We start from the raw sequence: 12,701 nt of genomic DNA, 5'->3' as shown, positions 1-12,701 counted from the left end.
GACGGAGACAACCACGAGCCAGACGAGCGTCAGCAGCTCAGAGCAGGGTGGCACAAGGCAAACAGCCTGACACAGGCAGGGAGGTGAGTCACCTGCAAGGCACATGGACCGGCCTGATGGCACGGACCAGGAGAGGGAACGCACCGTAGGCCTGGCACGAGGGTGTGGCCAGGGCAGGTGCCAGCTCAGTGGTGAACACAAGGGGATAATGACACTCGACCCCTCGGGAACAACTCTGGGGCTGTGGGGTCCCGGGAAGCTTCAAAGGCAGGAGAAGGAAGTGTCCTCGGGCTGCACCGGGAGAACCCCCGCAGCTGGGGACGCGGGGGAGCCGGGGCTGGCGCGGGCACAGTGCCCGGGAGCGGCGGCGGCTGCAGCGCCGGGGGCTCCGGGCCGGGGGCTCCGAGACTGCGGCTCCGAGCATCGCCTCCCAGGGGCTCCGCACAGATTTCGGGCAGCCCCCGCTCCGCCCCCGCCCCGGCCCCACCCGCGGGGCCGCCCCCTGCGCTGCGGCGAGCGCGTCCCCGCGGGGAGGGCGGGCGGTGGAGCCGCCCCTGCGCGAAGCCGTCCGCGCACCCTCCATCGCCTCCCGCGAACACTCCATCCCCCCGCAGACATTCCACCCCTCTGCGCATCCTTCCATCCCCTCCCGCCAACACTTCATCCCTCCCCGCGCACCCTCCGCCCTCTGCGCACCTTCCATCCCTCCCCGCGCACCCTCCACCTCTGCGCGCCCCCCATCCTTCCGCGCACTCCTTCAACCCCCGCTCCCCCTCCATCCCCCCGAGCACTCGTCCGCCCCTCCGCGCATCTCTCCACGCATTCCTCCGTCCCCCCGCGCACTCCTCCGTCCCTCCGCGCATCACTCCGTCCCCCCTCCGCGCACCCTGCGCCTGCCCCCGCGCCGGCAGGGCCGCTCCTGCGCGGGGATGGCGGAGCGGCCGCGCTTCCTCTGCGGCGTGGTGGAAGGTAGGTGCCTTCGGGGCCGCGGCTGGGGCCGGCGCCCGACCCGCTCGGGCATTACAGGGGCTGGTCCCATCCACCCGAAGTGAGCCGGGCCGGGAAGGGCCCCAGGCTGTGGGGGAGGCGGGAGTGGGGCTCTTGCACGGCACCCCATCTCTGCCGGGGGTCTGGAGCAGCACCCCTGGGATGGTCCCAGCTCTCCCCAGAGCCCCGCTGAGCCCCGCAGCCACACCAGCAGAGCTGACCTCCCAAGAGGGGCACAGGGACCCTCTGCTCGGGCTCCAGAGCTCTACACGAGGTTCTCGGCTGCCCTGGACTCAGGGGCAGCTTCCCGGTGTGCCCCACCTGCCCACCCTGCCCATGGGCAGCAGTGCAGGACCCGTGCCCAGAGCTGGCTCTGTGCTTCTCCCTCCCCACATCCCCAGCTCCTTTTGGAGCTGAGCCAGGCCTGGCAAAATCATCTGCCCTTCTCCTGGCAGCACAGTACCCCCCTGAGGGCCACTGCCCACTGCCTCACCTGAGAGGAAGCTGGGGCACCATGCAAATAAATGTAAAATAAACAGGAAATGCAGGGGTGGAGAAGCTGACATGAGTCAGACAAGAATCATCGATATAGCAGAGTTGACCTGGGAAAGAGGACAGGGATGCTGCTGGCAAAGCCATTCCAGGAGAACACTGCTGGCAGGGCGTGTGCCGGACTGAGTGTCCTCCTTGCCAGCCCACATCAGTTCACAGCAACATGTGCTGTGAAAGTGTCACTTGCAGGTGCCATACAGGGACTCTGGGGACCTCGCTGTGATCTCGAAATAGCAAATTATTTACCACAGAAATAACTTTGAAATGTTTGCTGGGATTCTCAAGTGGCCACAAATTTGGCCCCGTGTATGGTGGGGGATGGATAGCAAGGTGACTATAAATTATTTCAAAGTATATGGAATAACCATGTAGGTGTTCAAGCAGGTAGAAGATCTGTCTGCAGAGAGAAGACAGATGGAGAGTGGGTGTTGCTGTGGTGCAACCCACCTCACCACTGCCCAGGGCTGGTGCTGGGGGTTGCAGGGTGGGCTCCTGCCAAAGGGAGCCAAGGGAATGAGGGCAGATGAGCTCTGGGACACTCAGGTGCTTTGGGAAATGCAGGTGCTTTCCTGGGTGACACTGGCCTCGTGCCAGACACCGAGAGCTGATCCCTTCTCCCAGCTTAATGGAGTTAGTGCAGCCTGCGCCTGTGCACCGCCCAGTTTTGGGAATGCCGTCACTTCCCAAGTATCTGCTCCCCTTGGCCTTGGCTGCTGGAAGGTGCAGTGATTGACTCAAAAGTTGCCCGTGATGCAGAGAGAAAGCAGGAAGATGCCTTGATGGCCAATTGCCATCACCATCCAAGATGTAATGGATTTTCCATGAGACTTCACGTTGCAGCTGCCAGATCTTGCAGAGACTTGAAGTGGCTGAAAGTTCTTCTCTTGCTAAATCTCCCATCTGTGCTGGGACACTGACGGGTTCCCCTTAACCTCTGCTTTGAGGAGCTGTCAAATCTGCATCTCTCCAAACCCATTTATCTGCCTGTCCCCAAGGGAAAGGGCTTGTGTTCCACTGGATATCCTTTCTCCCTGGCCTTGCAGACAACTCTGCACCTCCCAGGGCTTCCTACACACAGAAATATGAAGGGTTCTTCATATTGGAAGTGGTCCCAATGGCGGAATGGGTGCTGCATGTCCAGCAGAGTATCTCTGCATTCAGGGATAGCACAGACAGAGACTGTTTTAAGGCACTAACAACTACATTTTGCCCTTTTTTCCCCTCCCTTTTACAGGTTTCTATGGGAGACCGTGGTCAATGGATCAGAGAAAACTTCTTTTTCAATGGCAAGTACCCCGAATTTTCCTCTCTGAAGGGGCGGTGGCATCGAAAGGGGCTCATGCTTCTTCAGTGTCCCCCTGTCCCAGCGCTCGGGAAGGATCCGCGCTTGGCCGGGCCGTGGGTGCCACGGGACAGACGGACGGACGGACGCGGGGCCGCCCCGTGCCAGCAGATGGTGCTGGGGCTCCACTCATCCTGGTGCAGCCCCGTGTGGGTACGCTGGCCGCGTCCCCGCTGCCACCAGCAGCGAGCGAAGACACCAGGCGGGCAATTCCAGCCTGCCCGGGCTCGCTGGAGCTGGGCTGAACCCTGTGGGAACGAGGGCATCACTCCATCCTGAGCACAGATGGCTGCTGTGTCCTGAGGCTGCCACCCCTGCCTGGTGTGGGTGGCCCTGCTGTGTCCCCGTGAGTCCCCATGCCTGTCTGTGCGTCACCCCATGTCCCAGTGATGGAAGGATGTGCGCAGGATCCGTCACTGGGATGGGAGTTGATCCATGCAGCTCCTCTCCAAGCAGCGCGTGCACAGGCCATCCCTGCACAGGAATGAGCTGCACTGACAGGACCTGCCACCAATGAACTGGGGCTTTGCAGGGCCTCCTGTGGGCAGTGCAGTGGTGACAGTGTGGGCAGTGCCCTGGTGACTGCATGGGCAGTGCAGTGGTGACAGTGTGGGCAGTCACAAGTGTAATTAAGGACCAGAGTGCAGGGACCAGAGATGTGGGTACAGAAAAATGGAAGGAAAACAAGCTGTGATGTTTTAAAGTAACTCAGGAATGAGAAGGTCTAATGGGGGCCTTGTCTGGTGCTGGACTGGGATGCGTTCACATGGTGGCACATGAGAGTGACATGTCCATCGGTGTTTTTCTTATCTGGAAAGAAACAAGACAAGGGACTTTTATCACGAGATACCTGAAGTGCTTCCTACTCTGTTGACCATGGGAAAATGTAAAATAGTTTCTGCTGAGGAGGATAAATAAAACCAAATGAATATATCAGATGGCTTCCATACAGGAGTGCCAAAAGAGGGAGGTGTCTGCCCTCCTGGGGGGCACGTCCTGCTGCTCTCTGACACAAACCTTAGAGCTCAGCTGGCTGAGATTTCTGTCTCCATGTGGCCGTGCAAAGAGCCCGTGTGGAACCTGGGTGACCCCTTGTTCTCCCTGCACAGGCTGCAACGCCAGGGGCTGAACTGCTACATGTACGCGCCCAAGGATGAGCTGAAGCACCGGCTGCTCTGGAGAGAGCCCTACACAGAGCATGAGGCAGGTAGCGGCTCTGCTGGGCCCCACGGGGGGCTGCAAGCATCCCGGGTCCCTGAGAGGGTAGCATGGGCTGTGCCTCAGCTATTTCCATCCTGCCAGGACCCTGCCCATTGCATGGAGGCCCCCAGATCTTGCCAAGCGCAAGAAGATTCCCAGACCGTGCCCATCATATGGAATTGCCTAAGGAACCACCCAGCATGGGGAACTCCCTATGTGGGTCTCTGGCAATGTGATCTCTGGCCCGTACACCCTTGTCAAAAGTCCTCTGTGTCCTGAGGGAGTGGAAATGGTCTTCCTGGAGCCTCTCCCCTCCCAACGACCTCAGCTTCTTCCTTTCAGACTGCTGGGGTTCTCCCTCCATCCCTTGTCTTGCTCCATCCCCTGTCCTGCTCTACCCCATCCCCCTTCACACCTTGTCCCCCTTCACACCTTGTCCCCCTTCACACCTTATCCTGCTCCATCCTTTGTCCCCCTCCATCCCTTGTCCCCCTCCATCCCTTGTCCCCCTCCATCCCGTGCCTCCCAGTTCTCACAGACCCCCTGTGCTCTGTCCCCAGCCCGCATGCAGTCTCTCATCGAAGCTGCCCAAGAGCAGGGTGTGGAGTTTATTTTCGCCATTTCTGCTGGCCAGGACATGGTGTTTTCCAGCGCCGGGGATCGGCTCCTGCTGCAGCAAAAACTCAGGCAGGTACCGTGGGCCATTCCTTCATCCCACTGCTCCCAGGCAAGGGGCACATGTGTGGTTCCTGTGCCCACCCCATGGGCTGGTGTGGGGGTGTAAACCTCTCCTGCTGCTGCACAGAGGGAGCAGCTCTGGGGTGCCCGGTGGCCAATGTGCTGTCCCTGTCATGGTGACAGAGAGCTGAAGGCTCCATGGATGCCTGACGGGGGCAGGAGATGGACCAGCCAAGCCCCAGAACTTGCTGGGCAGCACTGAGGCCTGGCACAGGCTGGAGCTGAGCCCCGGGTCCCCAGGGAGGGCAAAGAGCCACTGGCATGGTGGGGTTGCTCCATGGGCAGCTGCTACTCCTGTGGCACAGCCCAGGCAGGAACTGCCCCATCTGTGCTGTGCCCAGATGCCTCTCTCCAGCCCCTTGGGGCTCTCTGGTGCCCAGGGATCCCAGCAGCCCCTCTGTGCCCACAGGTGGCTGCCATGGGGTGCTGCTCCTTCGCGCTGCTCTTTGACGACATCGACCCCTGCATGTGCCAAGCTGACAGAGATGTCTTCCCCTCCCTGGCACAGGCTCAGGCCTCTGTGGCCAACGAGGTCTACCAGGAGCTGGGCCAACCCTCTGTCTTCCTCTTCTGTCCTACAGGTACTGCCCGCAGCGCTGCAATCCCAGCCCCCCAAACCAGGGAGTCCCCTCACACTGGGATGCCCTTTGGCTGCACCCAGCCCCTGTCCCTGCTGAGAGCTGAGTGCCCTGGCCGCCCCCACAGCTCTCCCTGGACTCCTCACGCTCCTGGGGGAGCTATGGACATTTTGGGACTAAGACAGGACCAGGCTGCAGCAGGGCCCCAGCCCCTGTCCATGATCCCGGCAGCCTTTCCTCTCCTGTTCCCCCAGCCCTCAGGGGATGCTCTGTGCTCTCTCCCAGAATACTGCAGCTCGCTCTGCTCTCCCAGCCCCAGCCAGTCCTGCTACCTGCAGACCATCGGCCAAGAGCTGCTCCCAGGGATCGGTGTCATCTGGACAGGTGAGCACCAGGACCAGCTCTGGGTGCGTGGCCACGTGCAGTGTCTGCAAACCCTGTGGCCACGGGCTGTCCTGGGAGAGCCACCAGCAAGTGACCCCACTGTGGTGCCTCATATTGGGGTGTGCAGCCCCAGCCAGGCAGGAGTTTGAGCTGGGGGTCTGCTCTCCTGGCTTGGGAGTGTGGGTGGGGAGACCCAACCCACATCTCTGCCCGTGTCCCTGCTGTGTGTCCGATGGACCCTGTGCCCCACGTGTGTTCCCGCCCTGATGCTGCAGGCCCAAAGGTGGTGTCACAGGAGCTCTCAGCAGTGCTGCTGGAGGAGGTGGAGGCTGTCCTGAGGCGCTGTCCCGTCATCTGGGACAACCTCTACGCCAACGACTATGACTGCAGACGTGTCTTCCTGGGCCCTTACATGGGGCGTGCTCCTGGCCTCATGTCCAGGCTCCACGGGCTGCTCCTCAACCCCAACTGTGAGCTCCAGGCCAACTTCATCCCCATACACACACTGGGCACCTGGTTTCGGAGCGAGCTGGGGAGCTGTGCCCACCCTGACCACGCAGGTACCTGGCCCCAGTGCCCATTGCTGCCCATCCTTGCCCAGCCCTGAAGCTTTCCTGCATGGAACCAGGGCTGCCCAGGCTGACGAGCTGCAGTTCCTTAGGAATGGAGGCAGTGGCAGCCCTGGGGGACAGCCAAGGTGCTCAGGATAGGAGCTACAGCCCCCAGGAAGCCTTGGAGCTGGCGCTGTGTGACTGGGTGGCCGAGATAAACCAGCAGGCCTTGGAGCCAGGTAGGCAATGGATCTGCACATGCAGCATCCCTCAATCCCTGGAGCGCTGGATTGGCTCTGCCAGGAGCTTGGTGGGCACGGGGTGAGGGAGCCCCAGCCTTGCCCATCTGGAGGGTCTCTGGGGCTGGTGTGGCAGCAGGGCCGTGCATGCCGTGGTGGGCAGGTGTGAGTGTCCACCCTGCCATGCTGCCCCATGGGTGCTCCTGCCATGGCCACAACCTGGAGAGGGTTTTCTTGGCTGGCAGCACTGAAGCCTGCGCCAGCTCTGGAAGAGGGGGTCAGCCAAGGGTGAGCTTGGTGTTTTGCAGTGTTTGCCTCTGCAAAGCCACAGCCTCACCAGCTCCCGGGGCCTGAACTCGAGCCCAGGGTTCTGGCAACTCATCTCCTGCCAGCTTGGGGATGGAGCTCCCCAGCACTGTCCTGCTCCATGGGCAGAAGTTTCCATGCAGCTGCCAAAGGGGCTTCCCTCTTGTTCCATTCTGCCAGGAGGAAGGACCCCAGGACACCCCAGTGTCAGCCTCAAGGGAGGACCAAGGCTGCAGCCTGGCACAGAGCGAGGACAGGAGGTCACTCCCGACCCTCAGCCCCACGACTCTGCTCCCGGTGGGGCAGATCAGCACAGCCCCAAGCCCTGTGGAGTGGCACCAGAGGAGGGGTGCAAGGAGGTGACCTCGGAGCCTGAGAAGGACAGCGGGAGCAGGACACCCACTGGCGGTCAGCAGGGCCCTACAAGGGCTGGGGACCAGCTCGCCACGGAGAGTGGGGAGAGCTGTGAGCCCTCCTCTGCTCTGCCCAGTGTGGCTGGGAGTGCCCAGTCTGCAGGAATCCCAATGGCCACTGAGACCCCCCCCAGTCCAGGCCCCACCACGAGCTCCAGCAACGGGGCCACCACCAGTCAGAACATTTCCTCGCCCACCAGTGATGCCAGGACAGGGAGTGCCAGCCCCGCCCAGTCTCTGAGCAGCACCCAGCCTGAGGCCATCAGGACTGATGTGCCCCAGACACCCCCAGGGCCTGAGGTTGGTGACAGCCCTGCCCTCCCAGCCCCACTGACTGATGAGGTTGGTGCTAGCCCTGGTCCCATGGCACCAGTGACCCCAGAGGAGGCTGGGTCTGGCCCCATGGCACCACTGACCCCGGAGGAGGCCAGGACCAGCCCCACATCACAGATGACCCCAGAGAAGGCCAGGACCAGCCCCATGGCACCAGTGACCCCAGAGGAGGCCAGGACCAGCCCCATGGCACCACTGACACCAGAGGAGGCTGGATCCAGCCCCATGGCACCAGTGAGTCCAGAGGAGGCTGGGTCTGGCCCTGTGACCCCCAAGGAGACCAGGACCAGCCCCACATCACAAGTGACCCCAGAGAAGGCCAGGATCAGCCCCGTGGCATTGGTGACCCCAGAGGAGGCTGGGTCTGGCCCTACGGCACTGATGATCCCAAAGGAGGCCAGATCCAGCCCCACAGCACCACTGACCCCAGAGGAAGCCGTGTCCAGCCCTACAGCACCACTGACCCTGGAGGAGGTGCGGATGCTGGTGGAGCTCTTCTACCTGCCCTACCACCATGGAGCTCTGGCACAGGATCTCCTGGAGCACTTTCGGTGGCTGCGGGCAAACAGCCTCAGCGTGGGGGTCCCAGCCACGGCACCCGATGCCTGCGGGGTAAGGCTGGTCCTGGTGCTGCTGCAGCAGGGTGGCTGCCATGGCGTGTGTCCCTAGGTGGCTGACACCTGGTGTGTCTCCAGGGCACGCAGTGGCGAGGCCGGGCTCAGTCCTTCCAGCTGCTCTGCGCACGAACGTGCCGCCTGCACAGCCGCTTCGTCAGCACCGCTGGCCGGGCGCTGCTCTACGACCTGCACCCCTACCTCTGGGACATCCGCAACATGCTGCTGGCCGCCAGTGCCTTTGTCCTCTGGCTGGGTACGTGGCTGATGCCAGCCCTGCCAGCCCCTGCCAGTCCCCGTCACACCTATCCAAACCCAGCTGAGTTGGAGTGCAGGACTCTGTGGCACTGGGGCACATCCAGGGCACCCTGATGCTTGTTCTCTGGGGATCCACTGCTTCCCCACTAAGGAGGTGAAGGTTTCTGGGACCCACCCCAGAGATCTGGGGTTCCAGTGTCCAGCTAGGGGTGCCAGGGTCCCTTCTGGGAGTGCACCTCCCCTTGACCCCTTTTCTGCGGCTGATTTGTGTCCTGTGCTCACCCCTTCACCTCTTTGCAGATGGTCACCTGCTCTGCGACCCCGACCCCAAGGGCACCTGGGGGAACTGCTTTGGCTGTAAGTATGGACACTGCCCTAGCTCACCCCTTACCAGCCCCAGCCCCACAGCAGCAGCCAGCACTCGCCATCAGGCTGCCCTTCCCCACACTCTGCCTGCTGAGCCGAGCAGGAATGGCCCTGGGAATGACACAGCGGGGCAGGATGAGGCACTGCTGCCAGGGACAGGGCAGTCATTGGAGTAGATCTTCACCATATCTCACAGTCATTTCTAGGATATGGTTCCTCAGCCCTTTTATCCCAAAGACCCCAGAGCCTGTGTGGAAGAAGGGTTCTGGGAGCAATATGCCCTTGGTGACAGAGGTGGAGCTGTTTTTTCAATGCCTGTGCATCGCTTGGCACAGTTTTCCTCTGGTTTAGGGCTCCCTGGTTGCTTTGTGGGCCTTGTGACCTCTTAAAAACCAAGAACTGTTACCAGGTGATGACCTGAGCAGGTCTCCAGTGTGAGAGGGAGCCGTGTACCTTGAGCCCCTTCCTCGGGGACGCAGCCATGCAGGGCACGTTCCCACTGTCTCAGGCTGCACAGCTGGGGAACACATCCTTGGAGCTGTGACAGCAGGGATCTGCCTGGCAGAGGCTGACCTCCCTTTGCCTAGCAGGTTTTTGTTCACCTCATGTGTGTCTGTGTCCTGCTGCTTCCAGGGTGCCAGAGTATCACTGCCCCGATCCTGCTGGGGAGGGACGCCGAGCCCTGGGCACGTCGTGGGGGCCTCTTTGGAGAGCTGCAGGTGAGGGTGTCTCCCTCCCTGTGGGGGCTGAAGGAGCCATTGGGAAGCCAATATCCCAACTCTGCTGTTGAGCTGCTGCAAGCTTGGGAAGGCAGAGCAGCCCCAGGCCTCTGCACCTGGGCTGTGATTCCTGGGATTTCGGGAGTCTCAGAGCCACCCTCCTGCTGCCTCCAGGATGCCAGGACCAACTGATGGACTGTATCTCTTCCAGGCACTGCTGCCTGTGGGGAACAGCTGTGACCTCTTCTACCATCCACCCCCGCTCTTCCCATCCAGCCAGCTGTACCTCCTGCGCCCGCTGCTGCCCCTGGACAAGGTGGGAGCCGTGGCATGGAGGGGTGTCCTGCCAGAGCCTTTGCATGGCTTGTGCTGCCCTTAAAATGATGCGTTATGGGTTCATCTGCTGCTGACCCCAGGCTGAGCTCCCAGTGTGGGGTGACACAGGTGGGGAGGGACCTCGGGTCCAGCTCTGCTCAGAGCCAGCTGGCCTGGGGCAGCTCTCGGGGCTGTGGTCAGCATGTCGGACCATGGGCTGGAGAATGTGCTGTGGCCTCAGCAAACCCACCTCTCTGTGACAGGGGCCTGGCCAGACCTCACTCCCTCACCCTGCTCCTCTCCAGCTCAAGGAAAGGCTAACACCACAAATCCAGGCACCACAGACACGAGTGCAGCTCATCTGTTCAGGCTGAACCTTGACAACAACAAAGTCTGTGTCCAGTGAAACCCTGAGAGGAAAATCCAGCTGAGCCCATCGGCCTGTTGCAGGAACAGGCACAGCAGGGCACGGTCCTGCCCCTGTTGTTGGGTTATCAGGGCAGCCTCCCCTTTCAGGAGCAAGGCTTTTATCAGAATGTTTGCAGCAGCAAACTCAACTGTGACCAAGACAGGACATTTGAGGATGTCCTGCTGTGCTCAGGCTCTCTGGAGACCTGAGTTTCAGTGTTGTTTTTGGTGCCGTTCTGGCTGCTCTGAGCATGCTCCTGCCTGGGGCCGTCTCTGCAGCGGCTGCTCTCAGGATGCCTGACCGGAATGGCAATTTCTGGTTTGAAGGCTGGCTGTGCTGTGGTGATGAGCCCGAGGCCAGCAGAAGGTGGTGGCTGGCATTGTGGCACGGCAGGCACAGACAGGGCTGACATGGGTCTGGGTCTTCCAGGGAGAGCTTTACCGCATGTGCCGGGAGAGTTTGGACTGTGATCCCAAAGTGGCAGAGATCCTCGTGGCCCACCCGGATCTCCTCGGTGACAGGTGAGATGTAGCCCTTTGGACTGTGCTGACCCTGGACACGTGCTGGGTGATGCAGGGCTGGGGAGTGAGGCAATGGCCTCTCGGCATTCTTTTGGGGACCAGCTTTGCCCCATGGCTGGCAATGGCCTCACTGAGGGGGGCAGGGAGGGACACCCCCATGCTGATGTCCAGCAGGGTCACGGCAGCCACTGTTACAGATGTCCAGCCTGGATGCTGGAGGCTGCAGTGGCTCCCGTTGGCTGAGGGTTTCTAGCAGGGATCTCAAAGGGGTGGTCAGTGGGTGCTGGGTGCTGTCCAGCTGGGGCATGAAGGACGAAGCTGCTCTGAGGTTTCCCAGGGGCTCCAGGCTCAGCTGAGCCATGCTCCTGCTCTGCCTGGCAGACTCCTGGGCAGCTTCCTCAGCCTGAGCCCCGAGTACACCTTTGTGCTGGAGGATGAGGGTGGCCCGTGTGGCTATGCAGCCGGAGCGCTCCACGCCGAGGGCTTCCTGCAGCAGCGAGACAGCAGCTGGCTGCCGGCCATACGGCACAAGTACCCCCCAGACCTGGGCGCAGGTGGCCCAGCTCTGGGACAGGTGAGGGGACACCTGGAGCAGAGGGGAGCGTGGATGGGAGAGGTGGAGGGGGTTCCCTCACTTGTGCTTGTCTCCTGCAGGATGCCCTGGAGGAAGCAGTGGTCTTCTTCCATGCAGAGCCACTGGCTGTGCCCCAGCCCGTGCTGAGACGTTTCCCCTCCCTGGTACAGCTGGGCACGGCCCCCCGCGTGCTGGACGTGGGGGCCAGTCGCAGCCTGGCCCTCTGCCTGCTGAGCGCACTCAGGGCCAACGGTGAGCATGACCTCCGAGTGCTGGCCCTTCATCCAGCACAACCCCATCCCAACTGCTCCCTCACCCACCAGAGCTGGGAGCTGGCCCCTCTCTGGTGGAGAGCAGCCCCAGCTCCCAGGCACTGTCCCCTCCCTTTGCACTGGGGGAAATGACTGGGACATGTCTCAGGGCATCACAGGGGCACTCTGTGCCAAAGGGGCAGTGGAGAGACCAATCCCCTTACGGAGGGGATCCCTGTCACTGTGCCCCCAGTCCCAGCACTGGGGTTCTGGTGCCCTGACCTCTCACCTCCCTTCCAGGGTCACGGGGAGTGTTCTGCCAGGTCAGTGACACCGACCGGCAGCAGCTGAGCTTCTACAGCAAACTGGGCTTTGTCGCCCTGCCGGTGGCCTGGGGCAGCTCTCCCGGCACTCAGCTCCTGGGACGTCTCCTCTGATGGGGCACAGAGAGCCAGTGCCCCAGGACAGGCTGGTTCCCCAGGCCAGGCTGACCGCCCATCCCGCACAGCGTCGGCCTGAGCAAGCGGGAACAGAGGGGCACCTCGAGCAGACCAGGTACAAGTGAGAGGGGACACAGCCTGGGGGTGAGCAGGATGTCACTGGGATGTGTGCAGGGCTGTGAGGTACCTGGGTAGCAGAGAGCTATTTCTGCCACTCAGGGGATTGGGCCACCTCTGTGCCACCCCAACTGGTCCTGTTTGCTGGGTACCCTCCACCTTTGCTGGGGAGCCAGGCTGTCTGCAGGCCCCCAGGCCTGCGGGAGCCCATGGGCAGTGTCTGGGTTGGTGGTCCCGGAGCACAGCACGGTGCCTTAGTGCTACGGGAGTGTCCCTGTCACGCAGGCTGGGCTGCCCAGCTCTCTCCATCCCCTGTGTGGCCTGAGGCTGATGCTGGGGCTGGCTCTCAGCACCGAGGACCTGCTTGTCCGTAATGGATTGATCTGGTATGGGATTCGGTGAGGCAGCCTCTATTTTTGTGCCTGGGGGCTGAGGGAAGCGCTGTCCTTGGCAATAAAGCGTTTGCTGGGCTCTCACCATGGCTCGTCTCTTGG

General features: G+C 61.9%; 1 protein-coding gene across 6 annotated transcripts; it reads left to right on the top strand.

Moving 5' to 3' along the window:
- On the top strand, positions 1-12,683 carry LOC125325810 (protein O-GlcNAcase-like). 6 transcript variants are annotated; one of them, XM_048303280.1, is made up of 17 exons: positions 1-83; positions 2,774-2,825; positions 3,991-4,088; positions 4,642-4,772; positions 5,229-5,400; positions 5,683-5,781; positions 6,057-6,341; positions 6,443-6,571; positions 7,058-8,235; positions 8,319-8,493; positions 8,796-8,852; positions 9,495-9,580; positions 9,792-9,896; positions 10,734-10,825; positions 11,207-11,399; positions 11,480-11,651; positions 11,951-12,683. In XM_048303280.1, the coding sequence occupies exons 2-17, from the start codon at positions 2,797-2,799 to the stop codon at positions 12,085-12,087; spliced, it is 3,138 nt and encodes a 1,045-aa protein (XP_048159237.1). In that variant the 5' UTR covers positions 1-83; positions 2,774-2,796; the 3' UTR covers positions 12,088-12,683. The 6 variants fall into 6 exon arrangements, with proteins under 6 accessions (XP_048159237.1, XP_048159240.1, XP_048159236.1 ...); XM_048303279.1 differs by lacking the exon at positions 1-83 and adding an exon at positions 533-969 and having other exon boundaries at positions 7,061-8,235; XM_048303278.1 differs by lacking the exon at positions 1-83 and adding an exon at positions 533-969.
- Positions 12,684-12,701: the final 18 nt, after the last annotated feature.

The sequence above is a fragment of the Corvus hawaiiensis genome, chromosome 5 (assembly GCF_020740725.1).
Source record: "Corvus hawaiiensis isolate bCorHaw1 chromosome 5, bCorHaw1.pri.cur, whole genome shotgun sequence".
Lineage (NCBI taxonomy): Eukaryota > Metazoa > Chordata > Aves > Passeriformes > Corvidae > Corvus > Corvus hawaiiensis.
The sequence above is the reverse complement of the archived record's forward strand: the minus strand, read 5'-3'. Positions and strand labels throughout refer to the sequence as shown.